The 19,284-nt window shown below is 51.9% G+C and overlaps 6 protein-coding genes across 6 annotated transcripts; 3 read left to right on the top strand and 3 right to left on the bottom strand.

The window, feature by feature from the left end:
- Positions 1 to 5,125: 5,125 nt before the first annotated feature.
- Positions 5,126 to 6,268, top strand: AYL99_09071 (hypothetical protein; the record flags this gene model as incomplete). Its single annotated transcript, XM_018840579.1, has 1 exon — positions 5,126 to 6,268. The coding sequence occupies one exon, from the start codon at positions 5,126 to 5,128 to the stop codon at positions 6,266 to 6,268; it is 1,143 nt and encodes a 380-aa protein (XP_018690326.1).
- A 562-nt stretch (positions 6,269 to 6,830) lies between these two features.
- AYL99_09072 (hypothetical protein) lies at positions 6,831 to 9,452 on the top strand (the record flags this gene model as incomplete). The annotated part of the gene is made up of 1 exon (XM_018840580.1): positions 6,831 to 9,452. One exon carries the CDS (start codon positions 6,831 to 6,833, stop codon positions 9,450 to 9,452), a length of 2,622 nt encoding a protein of 873 aa, XP_018690327.1.
- A 1,012-nt stretch (positions 9,453 to 10,464) lies between these two features.
- Positions 10,465 to 13,932, bottom strand: AYL99_09073 (hypothetical protein; the record flags this gene model as incomplete). The annotated part of the gene is made up of 5 exons (XM_018840581.1): positions 10,465 to 11,506; positions 11,560 to 12,469; positions 12,517 to 13,056; positions 13,117 to 13,321; positions 13,387 to 13,932. 5 exons carry the CDS (start codon positions 13,930 to 13,932, stop codon positions 10,465 to 10,467), a joined length of 3,243 nt encoding a protein of 1,080 aa, XP_018690328.1.
- Positions 13,933 to 15,252: 1,320 nt separating this feature from the next.
- Positions 15,253 to 16,601, top strand: AYL99_09074 (hypothetical protein; the record flags this gene model as incomplete). The annotated part of the gene is made up of 2 exons (XM_018840582.1): positions 15,253 to 16,043; positions 16,130 to 16,601. 2 exons carry the CDS (start codon positions 15,253 to 15,255, stop codon positions 16,599 to 16,601), a joined length of 1,263 nt encoding a protein of 420 aa, XP_018690329.1.
- Positions 16,602 to 16,663: 62 nt separating this feature from the next.
- Positions 16,664 to 17,769, bottom strand: AYL99_09075 (hypothetical protein; the record flags this gene model as incomplete). Its single annotated transcript, XM_018840583.1, has 4 exons — positions 16,664 to 16,761; positions 16,833 to 17,074; positions 17,135 to 17,228; positions 17,304 to 17,769. 4 exons carry the CDS (start codon positions 17,767 to 17,769, stop codon positions 16,664 to 16,666), a joined length of 900 nt encoding a protein of 299 aa, XP_018690330.1.
- Positions 17,770 to 18,360: 591 nt separating this feature from the next.
- AYL99_09076 (hypothetical protein) lies at positions 18,361 to 18,948 on the bottom strand (the record flags this gene model as incomplete). The annotated part of the gene is made up of 1 exon (XM_018840584.1): positions 18,361 to 18,948. One exon carries the CDS (start codon positions 18,946 to 18,948, stop codon positions 18,361 to 18,363), a length of 588 nt encoding a protein of 195 aa, XP_018690331.1.
- Positions 18,949 to 19,284: the final 336 nt, after the last annotated feature.

The raw sequence follows: 19,284 nt of genomic DNA on the forward strand, positions 1-19,284 counted from the left end.
CAGGCCATACGCAGCATTGCGCTCCTGAAACTGCGATTCCGCTGCCTGACCGGTACCTAGTAGGTAGTCATTTTCCGTCTCCCACCGTTTCCCTCCCTTATTCCTCCTAGTCACAAATCCATCTTCCTTTTCTCACCTTTTCTGCCTTTCGTGCTGAAAAATGGCTCCAGCGAGACTGACAATCGGCGCAGGCGGGTCATCCCCGACCATCACTACCCACGAGCTAACGGCGGCCGGCTTAAGGCTGGGTCGCTGGATCATCGGCAAAGCGAGACCCAGACGAAAACACTCCCTCCGCGCATTGTACCTCCCTTTACCGGGATACTGAGGACCAAAGCGAACAGTCGGCGAGCCGGAACAGCGACTGACCCTGCTCTCGAGATCGGCCCTCTCCCACGAGTCCTTTCAGGCGGATCTTGATGAGGAAAAGAAGTCGAAGGCGAAGCCGAGGCCAGGTCCGCTCCTGATTCTCTCGCCAAACGTTGTTGAAGCAAATTGTCTCTCCGTGGTGGAGACCTATGGAATGACCGGTAAATTGTTGTGCTGGTGCAGGTGGGGGACATTTTGAAGCATTATTATTTGCTTTGGGTTAATTTCCCTGCCTGCGGCCGACCACCTCGAGTCAGAGACTCACGACTACCGAGTAGGTACAGGAGTGCAAAATGATGGCTTCTTCCAAAAAGAACTGCGATGAAGATCATCCTATGACGCAAATGCTGCAACCACAGTGACTGGTGAATGGCAAGTTTTGCCATGGCCGTTCCCGTCCAGGCCGAGCGCGTCTTGACCCTTGACAGCCGATGGTCTTGGTCTGCCCCTCAATGTCGAAATGGCTTAAGAGCCCTGCACGTTACGCACCATGCGCCTACCAATCCGAGTCTTCCGGTTCTTTGGGGGCTGTCCCACTCGTGCTTTCGAGAACCCTCACACCAAGGCTACTGCCAGCCAGTCACTCGTCACATGGGCCACGAGGTCGAGGGTGGTTTGGTTATGTGACGCGAAAGCTCGTGCTCCAGACTCGGCATAGGCAACGCTGAAGATTGCCGTTAAACTCATGTTCGTCACGCATCGGCTGCAGCCAAACATCACACAACTAACCATCTCATGCAGCTCTCCCTTTTCGTTCGTGGTACAGAGTGCAGAAGTCCAGGCGACTCCCCAAGCACCTGATCGGTCCAGTCCGCGAGCTCCCAGAAATCTGAGAAGCCCCAGCTCCTGCGCGTGATTCGGTCAGATTGATAACTGGTTCTAGTCCTCAAATTTCGGACGGTTCCACAAATCATCGAGGTGACTCCAGGAGATCTAGTTACTACTGCGTGCCAAACCCGTGTTAGGCGAGCATCAGGCTCGATGAACCACAGGTCGCGTACGGGGGCACCCATGAATCCATCAGCAGCCCTAACAAACATACTATTCGTGTCCTATTCATATTACGTGCGCACAGGATGTTCTCATATCAAGAATTGATGTGTCCTCGAGGCTTCTGATAATTATTGGCCGATCCGACAAAGGAAGGCATCTATCTGCAGGGCACATGCCATCTGCGCCCGTTGATGACCGCAAGATCCCTCGGTCGTTAGCAAAGTCGGTATGATAGTCTGTTGTATACGAGGTACGGTACGGGGCGTTGAACCGCCTCTCGTGAGTTTCTCATCAAATCTTGGTTCACGAGCCTCACACCAATCGAGATCCCGATGCTTTGGACTGGCGAGAAACCGCTGGACCATACGGAGTACAGATCATCACTGCATGCACTCGGTCGGGGTGAGCCAAGATTTCAGAAATAGGGGTGAAGAGATTGGGCTTGCTAGCAACAACTGGTGTGCTCTCTTCCTGCGCGGAGGGCTCCTGGCTTCGCGCTCTGAGTAATCTGGGCTCAAGCGTCTTTTCTCTACCTACATAGTTGACTCGAGAACGAAAAACCTAATTGCCATACACAGTTTGATCCCAGAGGGTGAGCGAAGCCCACTTTGAACTGAGCCTTCACCCGGCCTGTAGCTGAGCAGCCCTCCCTGAGCAAATACGGCGAGGGCCTAATCCGACCCCCTAGCCATAATACCTGCCTCTGGGCTCGACATCTATTTCGGACAGTGTGTCAGGAAGCTAGCAGCTTCTCTGGCCTTACGCTGCTACCCAAATTTCCTTGTGGAAAGTGGACGAATGTGTAGGCTGTGCTGTAACCCATTCTTCGGCGCCGGATCCAGAATGATTTGAATTGAGAGAGGAGAAATGTACGGAGTAGAATCCTTACAGGCCCCATTCGGGGACGTAGAGGCCCTGCCAGCTGGGCAAGTTCCAGAGCTTGTCTCAACTCACGACCCTTGGCCAAGATTGTCATGCACAAGCACGTCTGGGGAAGAAACGAAGCTCTTCCAGGGTATGAGCCGGCAAGTGTGGCCGAGATGGCAGAACCTCGGTATTTGGGACTTGCTCATGTTCTATTTGGGGTTATAATTTACACTTGCGCAATTTATCCCAACAATTACCGACGCTTTGGCCGAGCGGTTAAGGCGACACCCTGCTACCCTGGAGTTGAGGTGTTCTCTTCGGAGGCACAAGTTCGAATCTTGTAGGCGTCGATCTATTCTTTTTTTTTTTTCTTCTTACCCCCTCAAGAGGCGCTCAAGAACCGTGGCACTTAGTAAGTAGGTGATACAGGATCACGATGAATTTGAAATTGCTGAAAACGAGAGTGCTACTATCGGTCTCAAAAAAGGCATGCCCAAAAACACGGTTGCCTCTTTCTGCTGCATAAGCTGCATCTTTTGGTCATTCAACGCGTAATGCTCTAATAACGTGATTTGATGGATTACAATCATGCGCTACGGCATCCTCTTGAGACTGCGGACGGACTCGACCATCGACATGTTTGCAATTCCGAAGAGATCGCCACTTCCCTCCCCATTCGGCAGCCTGCGTTCATTTACATAATCATGGGAGACTCAAATGAGACGGAGGCCTTATACTCACCTAGCCTGTGGGTGATACAAGATTCCGTGGTACAGGAAAATGACAGCCCTGTCAATGGTCAACAGAACTGTTCGCCCTTTGCCGGGGCCCCATCGAATACAGCAGATTGGCACGATACGTATGAACCTGTAAATGAGCCTCCGCGAACCCGGAAAAGACTACGGACGCTTCGGAACAACTTACCATAGCTCCAGTTTGAAGAGTGGGATCGTCAGCGTGCGTACAATGAAGAACCGCCGGTTTGCGTGCATTATTCCGTCGAATGGAAGGTATTACTTAATGACAAACAATTGTTCAAAAATTCCGAGCGCAATGTCGTACTCGAACCTGCTTCGTTCTGGCAGATGATACTGCGTCCCCGCCTGGATGGGGTGGTCGAGAAAAGATAGGCCATGTGCAGAATGTACAGCCATACGAGACTAGCGTCGTCACGTCCGTGACTGCACGAGGGGAGCATGACTTGACACGAATTTGAGGGATTGGATATTGATTGGACGGACGTCAGTTCACAACTAATTGATTGGAGCATTTTGTTCCAGGATGGCAAGAAGTTACGAGTCGATCTTACTTTCCACGACCGATCGCAAAACCAATCACCAACTGGTACTAATATCGCAAGACGAAGTGGACGTGGTCGGTCTTCAGCCACCCAGCAAATGCTTCAAGAGCGAAGCGCTCGCCTCCAGGCCGAAGAAGAGACGGAAGGGCGAGCCTCAACATGGACGGAAGTGTACCAGAAAATGCGATGTCCCGTTGGTTGTCCCAAAGGACTCAATTGTTTCATTGAAGATGAAGATCCTGAGAAAACGCACTACAAGTTGTACACTCCACATCTTCGACAACTCGTGAAGCATAAGCTTGAAGGGAAAAAGTTTGACTCACACGCCGATATCCCCGATGGCCTTCGCAAAGATCTTTATGCCGAAGCAGAAAGGGCAAATGCCCGCAAGCGCACGGCACGAGCTCTTTCTCCAGCAGGGCCTGTGCCGGTTACCATCAACAACCACTTTCCTGAACAGTTGACCGCCGGTTCATCGTCGACAACTGCTGTGGGGGGGCAGATCTGCAGACCTGCTAAGTCCTGTTGTTGTTACTGGTCACCATGATGTTGCTGTACATAATTAAGCACATGGCTGCAGTCACGCTACGACGGCGCCGTTTACAAAGAAGCAATTGTCGGGGCAGAACGCCTTGTACAAGACCGCATGCTTGGTCTGGGTCATCCTCATGAGGATAGAAATTGGCAGTTCCTGGTGGATGAGGGGATTCCAGTCGGAATAGCTCGGCGATTTGTGTGCGACATCAAATTGTATTTTAAACATCTATATAACGAGTGAGGAAGGCAGGCGAACATGTCAGCACAAGGATTTCGGCTCTGGAGTATCGGTGGTATGAACCTGAACATCAATATTGTGAAATAGCTTGTACAATATCCCATTGGAAGATTAATGTGATCTGGATGATTCAGCTGTTAATGACAATTCCTGCATGTCTGAAATCATTCCGTGCCGATTCCTGATCTTGGCCCACCCGATCTACACACCATTGTAGGTATCCGCTGAAGTCATCATAATGTAGGTCCTCATACTACATCCAGTGCTTCTTGATAAACTTCTTCAACCGAGCAAAGAAGAGCTCGATCGGATTCAGGTCGGGCGGATACGGTGGTAGGAAGATTACCCTGACGCCAGCGTCAGCACACAGCTTTTCGAGAGAAGGTCAATGGTGAATGGATGCATTATCCATCACCAGCACGGATTTAGGCTCCGGCCATCAGCCGCACAGTGTCAGTGTGTCAGTAGTTGAGCAACAAAGTCCTCGAAACTGGCGCTGTCCGTAGAGCCACGAAAAATACGAGACAGAAGAATCCCATCCTGTGAGTAGGAGGGCGGCTCTATCACATCACGTGATACGCAATATCACAAACCTCAGTGCTTTCCTTACCGACGACTTCACATGACACTTGTCGGCGTGGCAGAAGCCTACTGGGCATGTGGCGAGGTCACGGGACGAGCCAAACCATCCTTCGAGACGACGCGAGCCCCTCTGATCGAAAGGCTCGACGATGGCTCCTTGCACGCCGTGCAAATTATTATCCTCCTTCAACCCTACAACCAGGTTGCGAAGCAAACGGTTTGACTGATACATAGGCAAAATGCCACAACCTCTATCCGCACGGCACTCGCAGCCGCGAACCCCCGAAGACTACGCAATCGGAATTATATGCGCTCTAGCGGTTGAGAAAGCAGCCTTTCAGGCAATGCTCGATGACGTCCACGATCCCCTCCCGACCGTCGAAGGCGATGAGAACAGCTACACATTTGGTAGGATCGGGGCCCATAACGTCGTCGTTGCCTGCCTGCCCGCTGGTATGATGGGCAACAACTCAGCCGCAACGGTCGCGAATGACATGCTCCGCAGCTTTCCGATAAAGATTGGACTGATGGTTGGGGTCGGCGGAGGCGTGTGGAGCAATAAGGTGGATATGCGACTCGGGGACGTGGTAGTCAACCAGCCCGACGGAAAACACGGCGGGGTAGTGCAGTGGGACTTTGGGAAGATAGAAAAAGGGGGTATCTTCAAGCGAACGGGGTCACTCAACAAGCCACCACGGGTGCTGCTCAACGCGCTGCAAGACGTCAAGACAAAGCATATGATAGAGGGTGATAGTCTCGCCGAGCACCTGTCGCAAATGGTGGCAAATAAGCCTTTTATGGCGCAAACCTTCGGATATCAAGGTGCTGAGTGCGATCAGCTATACCAAGCCGCTTACGAACACATCGGCGGCGAGACATGTGAGGAGTGCGATCCAGACCAGGTGATCGAGAGGCTCCCGCCTCGAACTAGCTCGGCTCCGAAGATCTACTACGGCAACATCGCTTCCGGCAACGAAGGAGTGAAGCATGGCTTGACTCGAGACCGGATAGCAGCGGAAGAAGGAATAATATGCTTCGAGATGGAAGCAGCTGGGCTAATAGACAGTTTTCCTTGCCTCGTTATCAGAGGTATCTGTGACTACGCAGACTCGCATAAGAACAAGAGATGGCAACCGTACGCGGCTAGTGCCGCGGCGGCATACGCGAAGGAGCTGCTGTTGGTGATACCAACGGCAGAGGTGGCGAAGACACAGACAGCGGACGAGACGATCAGGGCAGCGGATAACTACGACTACCGTCTGGAAGGCGCGTCCAAGCCGGTTGCAAGGCTGATGTTTTACAATTATGGGTCTGTTCGTGGGAAGAATATATTGCAAAATACGACCATGTCTGGAAACTCGAACAGTTTGACCTTCAGTTAACTCGAAGGAAAGCTGCAAGTTATAGATAATAGGGAAAGGCTTAAATGTGTAGGAGCAAAATTGATAAACCCACTGCCTCCCGTAAATCGTTAGGCTCGACCATACGATAACCGTAGGTAATGGAAGCAGTGGTCGTTTACAACCCTTCATTTTCGTTTCCTCGAACAGGCAGAGACAGAATGGAAGCAGCATGCGGGGGAAAGGGCACCTTAGCTGAGCGGTGAGGCAGCTGTCCTGCGACGTGTTCTAGAACCTGCGCCCCATCAGCCGATCTGCTTGCGATCTGCGGCGAGCTGGGCGGCTGCGCTTCACATCTCCACGAGACGACCCTTTGATGCACGCTCAAACGGCTCTATCCCAGGGCGCACGCGTATGCTTACGTTGAGTTAAACCTCCGAGTAGCTTCATGTCAATGAGTTCTTCACTATGGACACTTCGAGCCCTCGATTTGAATCGCGCGGAGACGTTCAAGGCCATACTGTGATCCAAGGCTTGACAGCGCACAACCTCAAAATGTACCTCCAGGACAGCAACAAAGGCGGAGTCCCGCCAAATGAAAAGGATGGCTTGTGCACCCTTTGCTAGATTTACAATCTACTGCCTCCAGAAGTCTGACAACTTCGCAGCTTGCCTCAGCACCCTCGGCTTCCGCGGGATGGACACCCGCGAGCAAGACATAAGCGCCGCTGTCGAGCACACGTGCAACTGGCTGTTTGATACCCCCGAGTTTAAGAAATGGCGGGATCGCACAGATCTGACGGATAACTATGGAGTGCTCTGCATCAAAGGAAAGCCGGGAGCGGGCAAGTCAACATTGATGAGACATACGCTGGAATACTGTCAAAAGAAATTCTCCGATCATCTAATCGTTGCGTACTTCTTCAACGCGCGAGGAAATACCCTAGAGAAGACTCCACTGGGTATGCTACGGTCAATTGTATACCAGCTATTGGACAAAGACGACCTGCTGTATGAACAGTTTGTCCATATCTACCGCAAGAAGCAAATCACCAGTGAAGGCCGTGGGTGGGAATGGCAACAAGGAGAACTGAAGACTTTCATCATTTCAGTAATCCAACAGTGGAAATCAAAGCCTTTGCTTCTTTTTGTGGATGCGCTGGACGAGTGCAATGAGACAGACATTCAGGACGTGGTAGAATTTCTCGAATTACTGAGCACCGATGCAAAGAAATCTGACGTCGCTCTGAGAATCTGTCTCTCTAGACGCCATCATCCGCCTCTCAGAATCACAAAGTGCATGGAGTTGATCGTCGAGAATCACTGCGACCATCGGGAAGATATTGCAACATATATCAAAGCGAAGCTGGCGAAACGAGATGACGAAATCGAGGCCGAGATCGAGAGAAAGGCGGATGGGATCTTCATGTGGGTTGTCCTTGTTATTAAGCTACTGAACAAAGCCTCCCTCAAGATGCAGGGCAAGAGAAAGGCCATGCGGAAAGTGCTAGAGGAGATCCCAGGCGAGCTAGAAGAGGTGTTCGGAATTCTATTTAAGAAAGATAAAGACATGGCTGAGACAGTACTCATGTTACAGTGGGTATTGTTTGCCCAACGGCCACTGAAGCCAGAAGAGCTTTGTTCTGCTATTGAAGCAGAAGACGAGGAGTTGTGGAGTCAGTCGGGCGATGTTGACCACGATTCTATACAGCGAAGCATCGAGCACTTATCCAAAGGCCTAGTCGAGATACGACGCGGGGATTCGACAACTGTGCAGTTCATTCATTTATCAGTTAATGATTTCCTTCTCCGGAACAAGAGGCTGCAGAAGTTGGACCCGGCGCTGGAGCCGGATCCTGTGAGTGCTAGCCACTACCGTCTCTGGGCTTGCTGTTGGTTGCACATTGAACAAGCCGGCATTATAGCTGCGAACGCGAAGGAGGTATATGAAGAACAGCATCGCAAGTACCCGCTTCTAGGGTACGCAGCCAGTCATATATTCGACCACGCAGAAAAAGTCCTAGCTGAAGATACAGCTGGACAAGCCGGCGCCGAAATCGGAAAGTGGCTAAGGGATGCCAATAGCTGGTTCAAATGGTGGAAAGGCTTTCTCAGTACCATTCATACACGTAACGAGCGTCAATCCCTGAAAGCAAACATGGATGCGGGGCTATTGTATATGGTATCACTTCGTGGTTATAGAAGCTTAGTCAAAAACATCTTGGCTGAAGGTGGCGCCGACGTCAACGCTCAGGGCGGTGAGTACGGTAACGCGCTCCAGGCGGCTTCCCGGGGAGGACACCGGCAGATCGTGGAGCGGCTACTCGAGGCGGGCGCCGACGTCAACGCTCAGAGCGGTAAGTACGGTAACGCGCTCCAGGCGGCTTCCCAGGGAGGACACCGGCAGATCGTGAAGCGGCTACTCGAGGCGGACGCCGACGTCAACACTCAGGGCGGTTGGTACGGTAACGCGCTCCAGGCGGCTTCCCTAAGAGGACACCAGCAGATCGTGGAGCGGCTACTCGAGGCGGGCGCCGACGTCAACGCTCAGGGCGGCGAGTACGGTAACGCGCTCCAGGCGGCTTCCCTAAGAGGACACCAGCAGATCGTGGAGCGGCTACTCGAGGCGGGCGCCGACGTCAACGCTCAGGGCGGCGAGTACGGTAACGCGCTCCAGGCGGCTTCCCAGCAGATCGTGGAGCGGCTACTCGAGGCGGGCGCCGACGTTAACGCTCAGGGCGGTGATTTCGGTAACGCGCTTCAGGCGGCTTCCCTAAGAGGACACCAGCAGATCGTGAAGCGGCTACTCGAGGCGGGCGCCGACGTCAACGCTCAGGGCGGTGATTTCGGTAACGCACTCCAAGCTGCCTTGCACAAAAATCATCACGCTATCGCAAACATGCTTCGTAAGGCAGGAGCAAATGTCATCCCTAGACCTACCGTCGACTCTGGAGACAATGACGACAGTGATGCTGGCGCGGACGCTACCACCAGTGAAAAGAGTCATGACAGTGTTTCGCCCGAAGCTGCTCCGGCCACGGTTTCTCCAGGTACAGCAGCGACATCACCTAAGATATGGTTTCCATTTCGGACTCAAGGGACGCAATGGTCTCATGTTTCTCCGCGCCCAACTTTGCTGTGGCAAAGGCTGTTCTTCGTAGCAACATGCGGGCTTATTCTGTGGGTGGTGCAGATTTACCTGCGAGGGAGGAATCAGCACGTCTAATACCTCCATTGAAAGATGTATAAGTTCCGAAATCGGCATTAATTCATATCATAATAGCCTCACATTTGAAAATCCATTTATCATTCAACAATATCTTCTACTAACTTTAGTAGGAAGAGAGGTCTGGGGAATTACTTTAATATATACTTACCTGAATTAATTCGTAATCATGATTCGAGAAATATTACGAACAAGAGGTGCTGTCAGGGACAAGGGGTGCTAAGACTCTCAGGGGCTGGATATATGTAAGCGTACGGGTCGCGGGCTGCCTTCTGAATCTCTCCAGCTTCGGAATCTCTGTCGTCTGCGCCTATAGATAGGCAATATACTTATTGGATAGTTTGCTGGCGAGCCATTCCTGACAGACACCACAGCCTTGTCGTCGTTGTGTCCATGCATCTACACGGGTCCTTTCCATTCCGAGCTCCTGCAAAAGATCGATCAACTCTTTGAGTTAGACCTTAGATCTTAGTCCAGGCTCTCACGGTTGATTGAGTCTCCCTCTTGCTCGTTACTTGCTGTTCTTGGACACATGTCAGCTGCAGCCCTCGAAATGGCTCTCAGACCCTACCGTCTCGCGGCCCAGAACTCAAGGTTATTAAGGTCTAGGCGCGTTCCAAGTACAGAAAGATCGTTCCCAATCCGTTGGCAGTGGTTCATACTGTCCTTTAGTCTTCGTGAACACGGATCGGGACGCGCTTTCCTGCTTGAGAACACTTGAGTTTCGCCCCGCGACGCCAGCGAAGTGCTTCACGCCGGACACCGCGTGAAGGCATGAACTCGTCGTCCCTGCTGCCGGCGAGAAGCAGCTTCTTCGCGTCTTCGCGAGGAGGGAGTATATGCAGAATAACAGACAGCAGATCTTCGAATCTCAAGGAAACGAGACGCCGTCCAAAGTGCTGCAACCGAAAGCTTTGTAATGACTTACATTGACCATGTTCCACTTTCTTCTCATGGATATGTCGCATCTCCTCTTGTCACGAGAGCACCACTCTGAAACTCCACCGAACTCCTATCTGCTCCAATAGAACACAAGCCCATCGAAAGCATGCATGATACCATCCGGGTCGCTTGGAATCGCCTGATCCCGTCCCAGCCTCGTCCGTAAGGTCAGCAGTCCGCGCTCCCGAAGCATAGCTGACGACTCTCTACCAGCTGCCACGCCGCCAGGAAGATCGAGCGTGCCACCACCACCGCCAGGGTCAATGACAGCATCAACACGAGTTGTGTCACCATCTTCAATCGGAAGAATTTTTTTGGCCTCTAACCTTTCCAGCACTGTCGCCAACTTGAATTGAGCCCTCGCCACCAGGACCTCTGAGTCTTGATTCGCCTTTGAAGCACACACTTCATAGATTGTAAGTGCTTTTCGCAAATACGCCTCAGCACGACGTAAATTGGCATTTGGGAATTCTTCCATCGACAGGATGCGACCGACTTTGAAGCAGGAGTCAGCTGTCACTGGATGAGAGCGACCTAGACGTTTCGAGAAGATTTCGAGTGTCTCTAAATGCACTTCGTATGCGCGCTGGATCCGCCGCTGTGCCAGATAAACGTTGCCCAAGGCGTACAAGGTACAACATAGCTTTCGATCATAGTGAAGAAGAGCCTTATGTAGGGTTGCCTCGGCCGCTATCAGGTCGCCTTTCCACAGGAGACAAGATCCCAGATTGGCGTATAGTCGACCAAGACGCTCTTCCACAATCTCATTGGCTTCAAGGTAGAGGTTGATGGCCTTTCGATGGCTTCTTTCAGCCTCCGCAAATCTGTTGTAGCTGGTCAACGTGTTGCCCATGGAACTATAAATGTGCGAAAGATTTTTCGTGTCCATTAGAACCCGGGGTTCTTGTTTCATCGCGTCCTCGAGTAGATCGCGCGCCTTACCAAAGCTCTCCACTCCCTCTTCTAGGTGGTTCGTGTCATTGCAGATGAGACCCTCGACGTAGAAAAGAAATGAGAGAGTTCGCTGGTCCATGTTGCGCCCGTTCATGATTTTCTTGGCTGTGTCTAGCATTGCCAAAGCCAAGTCAACTTGACACGTCTCTACGTGGAAGCTAACGAATGGTCAGCAAAGCGAATTCCCAGCTCCTCGACAGAAAGTACTTACAAAATATGATCTGATACTAGTTCGAGAAGTGCCGTCGCTGTCAAATCGGTAAAATCTGGTGCCAGACGCGCCGAAAGGAAATCCACATGCGGCCCGTGTGCCCTGCGAATGTCCCAAAATTGAGGTTTTCGATGGTAGCCGAAGCCTGTCCGAGGCAACCTTGCCCTCAGTAAAGAGAGACAGTCTCTGAAAACGCGCTCATGTCTTGTATCATCCGTTTTGACTCTTGCCTGCATTACTGATTGAAGGTAGCGGTGCAACTTGATTGTTCGCGCGATTCTATTCACTTCGACTAGCGACTTGCTTGTTAAATCTGCAAGGGCGTCGTGGAATAATTCCTCCCCGGTTCTCATTGCCGATTTGTTTGGATCGTCTGTCACCGTGGCTAGCTCGTCCTCGAACAGGTCCATGGCAATACTGTCCGGATCCAGAAAGGCCAATCTGCAGAGGTAGTCTTCCCCGTCCCTAGTCAACGAGTCGAGGGACACATCCCAGAGCGTCTGGAGAGTTTTTCCAACATTTGGCATTTTCAGCGTGGTGACGGCCTCCTTTCTCTGCTTGTATAGACGCAAAAATCTTGACGGACTATACTGTTTGGTGTCCATGTACACCGCAGCGGTGCATAGTCCAATGGGTAGTCCATCAAACTCGCAAACCAGTTCGTCGATGGCTGAAACCTCCACTGGCGATGACTCCAGATCTTCCTCCCATGTCAACTGTGACTTGAAAAAGTTGCGTCCTTCTTTGAGCTCGAAGACTCCAACTCTGAGACCTGCCGCCGCGAGTCCACTTCGTCTAATCGTTGGATCTCTACTCGTCGCTATGACGGATCCTTTGGTAGACTTTGGCCAGTACGCGGCCAAGACATCGGCGTCATCGGCGTTGTCGTAGATCAGCAACCACCTGAAAGCTAGAGGGAAAGTTTAGCAGATCTCTGTGGCGCCAGGTTTCACTTACAACACGTCGCTAGCCAGTTTAGAACCGTCTCATAGACGCGATCCATGCTCTTGGACTCTTCCACTAGACCACATTTCATCGCGAACAAGCTGAATTGATCCTCCAGTTTCGACTTGGAATCTGCATGAAGCCAAGCGATGATATCGTACTCCTTCATCTTCAGGTACGCATACTCAAGAGCCAAAGTCGATTTTCCACAACCACCGATCCCATGCAGTACTACACTTGACATACGGGCCGTATCTTCTTGTAACGCCTTCTCAATTCTTGCAAGTTCCTCCTTCCTGCCGAAGAACCGACTGTTGCGAAGCATTTCTTGGAGGAAGTACATAGGCAGCTTAACATCCGAAGGATCCCCTGTAGAGGTGGAAGTTCCGCTTGTGATGAGCCCGCGCAGCTCTCGATGTCTGTTGTCGTGGGCGATAAGACCTGCCGTATGGACCTGCACCATTAAATGGTCTGTGAGGCGTCGAATTTTCTCTCGGCGTTTGTAGAAGTCTGTTCGAAACTTTGGTAGCGTTGCTCCTTTCAACATGTTCACTGTCTCCCAGTCAGTAATCCGCGATATATTTCTCAGTCCCGATTGCCTGGCGCACTGACCTGTTTGAGAAGACCGAAAATAGTTGATGGTGTTGACCAGGAAGTCCAGGTATTGACAGCATGTTTGAGTAACACATTCCGAGATTTCAGTGTGATCCGATTCCGCAAAGAGGCGAAGCCAGGCCTCAAACAAAGGCAACTGCGCGGAGATCGACTCCAGCATCTCTTCAATTAACTCGTAGAGCTCGATGGATCTCGTGGAAATCTATACATCGCGAATTGGCCGTCAGTACATCAACTCCTCGCTTTGATGGTTGGGAAGAAACACACCTCCAGAACCAGCCTGACGAGCCCCCATATTAATGCACCTGGCGTCGGGTCCGCCTGCATACACACGTCGACCACTGTGCCGAAGGACTTCAAGTGATCAAGGAAAGGGTATGCAGTTCTCATCACGCGATGTGATTTCCCCTTGAGATACGACTGTTTCAAAGGCGCAAGGATGCAGTCAATGTCCTCCACCGAAAGTCCTTGACTGTTCTTCCATGCGAGGACAGCAGTTCTGTCCTTGGACTGCAACTGGTCTATAAACTGATCTACCGCCATGTTCCATAGTTTCTGTGTCAAAGGCAAGTCTCTTCTCCCAAGCACAGTTACAGAACGGTGATTGTTGCCACTCATCGTTTGATCTTGGGTAGGAGTCGAGTCAACAACGGTCTCCCCATCGGTGCCTTGAATCTCGGGCCTTGGACGGTGCGACGCTGAGGTCAGGCCAGGTGTGCCAACGACGGCCTTTGTTGTGGCATTTTCGGTCAGAATGTCTCCATCGATTGGTCTGGTCTGAGGCCGAAACAAGCGGAACTTGATGAACCTCATGATTCTATCTCACACGAAACAATTGACATGGAGCTTTTCTACTTGCTACCGTAGGAGATGGACAACATGCGCAATTTTACACCGCGGGCAGAGCCAATATACCTACATACCAGCCCAAATACCCTTCGTGTAACCTGGATCTCAAGGCGCGAACTGTTTCCACTCTTTGGGCTGCTTTCTTTGCCTCTCGAGTTCTTTCGCAGGGCTGGGGCGCACGACTCGCTACATTCTACTGGACACTGAGTTGGCCCCGGGGGGAGGGGGGAGCGAGTTTGCACTGGCGCCTCCAGCCGTACGCCTGTTCAACACGGGGCTGAAAGGAATTCGCCGACAAAGAAGACAGGAGGAACCGATCGTCGCCACATTTCAATTCATCAAAGATGTGTACACGGTAAAGTGTTGAAGAAAAAAAACGAGAGTCTCTTGCCGTCGAGAACAGGGGCGACTGTTTGTCAACATGAAAAGCCTGATCCACCACCACTACCATTCACCACGTTCCACGCTTTACCACTGTAGTTTTGGACCGGGACATCCATTGTCTCCAAGGTCTCTCGTCCGGTTTAGCAGGATCTGGTTTCCATGCCAGCCAGAGCATTTTCTTGCGCTCTTCCTCAGTATAGTTCTCGGCCTTGAAGGGCCAGATTTTTTTCCAAGGCTGAGCTTTTCCAGCGGAGATCGCGGCCAGATCAGCGGTGCTTGTGCCCATCGACTGCGACCTATGACTGCCGGCAGACCCGCTCTCGCCTGTTATAGACAAGGCCGCCATCGTCGCAGATCGCCCGGCGTGTCTGTATGAAATGTAAGGTGAAGATTCTTGGGTAAACCTCAGCACCGTCACACTGACGAGTTTCGACCAGAAGCCACACCGGCATAGCCACCACGAGCTAACCTAGAGGCAGACATTGAGAGCGTGTTTGCTTTTAAGAGTGAAATTCAACCTCTTCAAATCGGATCTTGGAGACGAACGAGAGGACCACGGTGAGGCTGCATCCGATTGTGCCTTATAAGTGCCACTCTGCAAAGCCCCCCACATGCGAAATAGATGAACCTCTCTGACGTGGCACCGTTTCCCATGGGCAGGACTTCAAGGTGCATAGCCTTTGCATCGGACTCGGTGAGCACAATCCCTGTTTCTGGTGCGTTCAGGGCGCATCTAGAACGGATAGCAGAGTCTTTCCAACCTATGAGATCCAACTGTCTGGCCGTCGGCGGGAGACACAGGTTCATGTGCTGGAAGCACCGACTGTATTAGCTGGACGGGCTCGACTTCTCAAGATCAGCAAACTCTCCTCGCTTGCACCCGCATTGCAACCCTCCATCATGTCTGCGGCAAAAGCAACTACGGGGCTCGACTCTGCAAATGCCATCTACCGATTCCTTCATGGATCTGCGGCAGCCTCTGCCTGGACCCCTTCTCCCACCATCAGAAAAGTAACGCCAGTCAAGGGAGGTTCCACGAACCACACATTCAGGCTACATTTTCACAAGCCACTCGAAGCGATTGGTGTCGCTGGAGAGTCCTTTCCCCCGAAAAGCGCTATTTTCAAGTACTTCCCTGACAACATTCTTCTGACCCCGGAAATCAGCTTCAGTAGCCGGCGCCAGGCCTTCGAAGCTCGCGCTCTGACTGATCTCGCCAAGCATCTCGACTCTGCACCACGAAACGGCGTTCAGATCAGCCTGCCCAAGTTACTGCACGCAGATCTGGATGAACATTTCATTATAGTGGAGGATCTGAGTCCAGAACGCGATCTTGGCCATCTCAATTCCAGGTCCTCCATCAACTGCGCCCAGTTTGTTGGCCAGGTGGGCACAGATCCGTTCAAGGCTCGGGCCGCGGTCAATGTTGCTCGAGCTCTAGGGACCTGGCTTTTCAGCTTGCATTCGCTTGGCCGCAACATGCGACTGGGGCTGCACAGTCGTTTCGACCACTTCGAGTCACGGAAGATTCAAGATCTGACGACACTGGGCGACTTCATAAGGTGCATTGAACTATGTGGAGTCCAGCTGGAATCTGAGCGGAAGCGGCAGCTTCACGCGATCCTGAAGCAGCACGGAGACGAGCTGGTGAGAAGTGGCGATGGCGGTACGCTTGTGATGGGTGACTTCTGGTGAGTGCGTTCGTGTTTGACGATTTCTTTAAGACACTGTATTCGTGTCAAGATTCCGCAACGCATAAAAGCTTACCAGTTGCAAGGATGGGCAACTTCATGATTCGCCTGACAGGCGGTGGCGAGATGGAGAGGAGCAATGGACCGGGGCTCCGCGCCGAACCATCTCAGGTGACAGAGGACACGGGCTCGACATTCGACGTATCTTCTGAGCCCAAACTTCTTGTGCACGTCATAGACTGGGAGTTCACAACGTATGCTCTGCCATACATCGATCTTGCTCATTTTGCAGCAGAAGCATGGCTGTTCGATTTCTTCCGGCGTCAGTCCGTCGGTGTGAGCACAATATCCCGGACCATGACAGCCGCGCTCTTCGACTCGTACTCTCAGGCTGGAGGGACGATTAATTTGGACAAAGTTATTGTCTACATCGCTGGACACATCGGATGCTTCTTGCACTACACGGATCACTGGACCAAGGACCAAGGCCTGAAAATTGCAGCGTGCATGCAAGCTGTGAGAATGATCGAAAATGCAGCTGCTCAACGCTGGGACTAACTGTCTGAGGACTTATTCTTGAAGTCCTTACTTCCGCCCGATCTGGTGGCTTAGAAGTCGGTCTAGTCGGGGTACACCACAAAGCTGACCGTCTCGACGCTTTCTCTGGGCGCCGCCGACGAGGGGGCGAGTTCATTGTCAAAGGCACAATGTGGGCAGCCTGTAGAAAAGTCAGCTGGTGTTGACAACCATGCCATTCGCTCATGAAAGTCGAGGAGGCCAGGTCCTTACAAATGGCGACATCGCCAGAGCCGTGCGAATCGTAGCTTTTGAAAACCAGAATCTCGCCAGGCTGCATTTCCGAGAGATAATGCCACCGATGATGAGCGCTGTAGTAGATCAAAAACGATTCCGATTGCAGATGAGGATATATGTTGTCCCCAGCTTCGAAATCTGATCGAGGATTGACAGACTGATAGTCACACACGGCCAGTGGCCAGTCGAACAAGGGACCCTTCAGGGGGCGCCAAGTGCTACAGAATGGCGCGGTCAGAGAGTTGGCTTTCAGCACAAGTTTGGTAGCGCCCACCTACTGCATCACTTGCCATCGTCTTTGCTCTGCCCATGACACGAACTCGGAACCATAAACCATCTGCATTCTTCGCAGAGCCCAGTCGCGAGTGAAATCTACCACGCCGAAATGTCAGTATTCCGCTGTGGTGCAGACAGCAAATTCGGAAGAAGGCAATGGTGGCAGCATACCCACATGTACCCCTTGAATTGGCTGTGGACTCCCGTCGTCGCCTCTTGGCTTCTTTGGGAAGGACTGCTGACGCCTCCTGACTTCATGAGTGAAAGTTTTTGTCGTTTCAGCACCCAGTAGATGCGTCAAGAAGTCCTCCGACGCCTTTCGATACTTCGTTTTCACCACGGCATAATCATCATACTCATCGTACTTCAAGCATGATCCCAAAAAATTCACGCCGAGGCGCTCCCGAATAGCGGACGACTTGAAAACAGATTCGTGCTGGCGATCATCTCGAAACACTGCGAATCCGTTTCGGTCCAGGGTAAAGTTGTTTTCTTTACCTCGCATGTCTTCGATGACGATCCCGGGGTAGGGGATGTAACTCTCATTCGTGGCCAATCCCGGCGGCAGGGCCTCTGCAGGAATGTTGATTAGGTAGGGCTTTTCCTTGTAGAGCTCCAAAGGTTCTAAGTATTGCATTGTCGCTGTAACGCTCGAAGCCTGTTGAACGGATCCTGCCAGCAACCGCCACACAGAACGCAAGCGTTTGAGGGGTTGAGCTCTGGACCCCAAGATGATGCTCATTTCGCTGATTGCCGTCGTAAATTCGTTACCAGTTCCGGTGCAGCCTGTACCTTAGGTCAGGGCACTATTGCACTGATCTTCCGGGCGGTAAGAGTGATTGTGTGTGACATGGGGATGGTCAAAACTCTTGTTGGCGGCAGAAGTGCCGTCAATTGTACGACAGAGGAAGGCAGGCTTCCCCGCTCGAGGGAAGGATGAACAAGGGTTCCAGCATTGCAGTCTTCGTAAATGGTCCGCTTGTCGAGCATGACCGTTATCACCAGTTTTCTTTGCCATGACCAATAAGAGCTTACAACTTGAGCACCGTCATTCTTCGTCATCGAGTGCAGCTTCGTTGGCGCGGGATGCATGTCTCTCTGAACACAAAGCCAGGAACTACGGCCGGTGCTCCAAAGTCAATGGTTATTCATTGCTGAGCGAGCGTCGGCGCCACCTATTCATTCCAGTTACCAGACAACAATATCCGTGCACTTTTGCCTTCCCTTCTCATTCTGTGAGACCAAGCCTTGAGATGTCGACAGCAGGTTTCCTGCCAGCAATGAGATCGCTCATGACCTTCCCACTACCCGGCCCAAGCGTAATGCCATCACTTCCGTGTCCGGTGTTGAGATAGAAGGATCCTTTGATATTGCTCGGTACTTTTTGTGGACCCATGAGTTGCTCCAGTGGTAGCTGGGTGATGACGGGATGTCTCATTTCGACCATTGGTCGATAACAACGCCCCACGCTGATCACCTCGAGAGCTTCACCCCTGGCAATGTCCAGATTCTGGTACACAAATCCGTCATAGCCGCCGACATAGAAAGTGCCTCCTAAATAGCTCGAAATGTCTAGGGTGCGATTCAAAATCCCGGCCAGGTAAAGTTGGTCACATCCGTCCTCATCATCTTCGGGTTTCCAGCGTGGAGCCCTGACAAGCAGGTGATTGCCGGCAGCATGAGCCAAATCAAAAGGGATGGATATCTCAGACCATGGAAAGAGCGTAGACAGCACTCGCGGACTCCACGGCCCTGCTGAGATAACGAGATTGTCGAACTCCATGGCATTCATGCTTCCTCCACGTTGATAGTTCATGTTGAAAGTTGGTGGCTCAAGTGGCCATTGATGGAAAACCCCGCTGTGAGTGAACTTGTTATAATCTGACCTCCCAGCGACTCGAATTTTTCCCGAAGCCACTTGTAGAACTTCCAACTATCACTAGTAACTCACAGTCATTTAAGACTCACTCTCATGTGCCACGGACAACCATAGACTACATTCTTGCAGTCAAGTCAGGGCCGGTTCTCCAGTGATAATGGTAACCTGTGGCATTTGTGAACCAACGAGGCACCGGACGATCGAGAATTTTGCCGTATCCTGGTGGCGCATGCTCCTAGGAACTGGCGCTTCTCACAACGATGTCACTGCAGC

This window comes from Fonsecaea erecta (genome assembly GCF_001651985.1).
Source record: "Fonsecaea erecta strain CBS 125763 chromosome Unknown Scaff8, whole genome shotgun sequence".
Lineage (NCBI taxonomy): Eukaryota > Fungi > Ascomycota > Eurotiomycetes > Chaetothyriales > Herpotrichiellaceae > Fonsecaea > Fonsecaea erecta.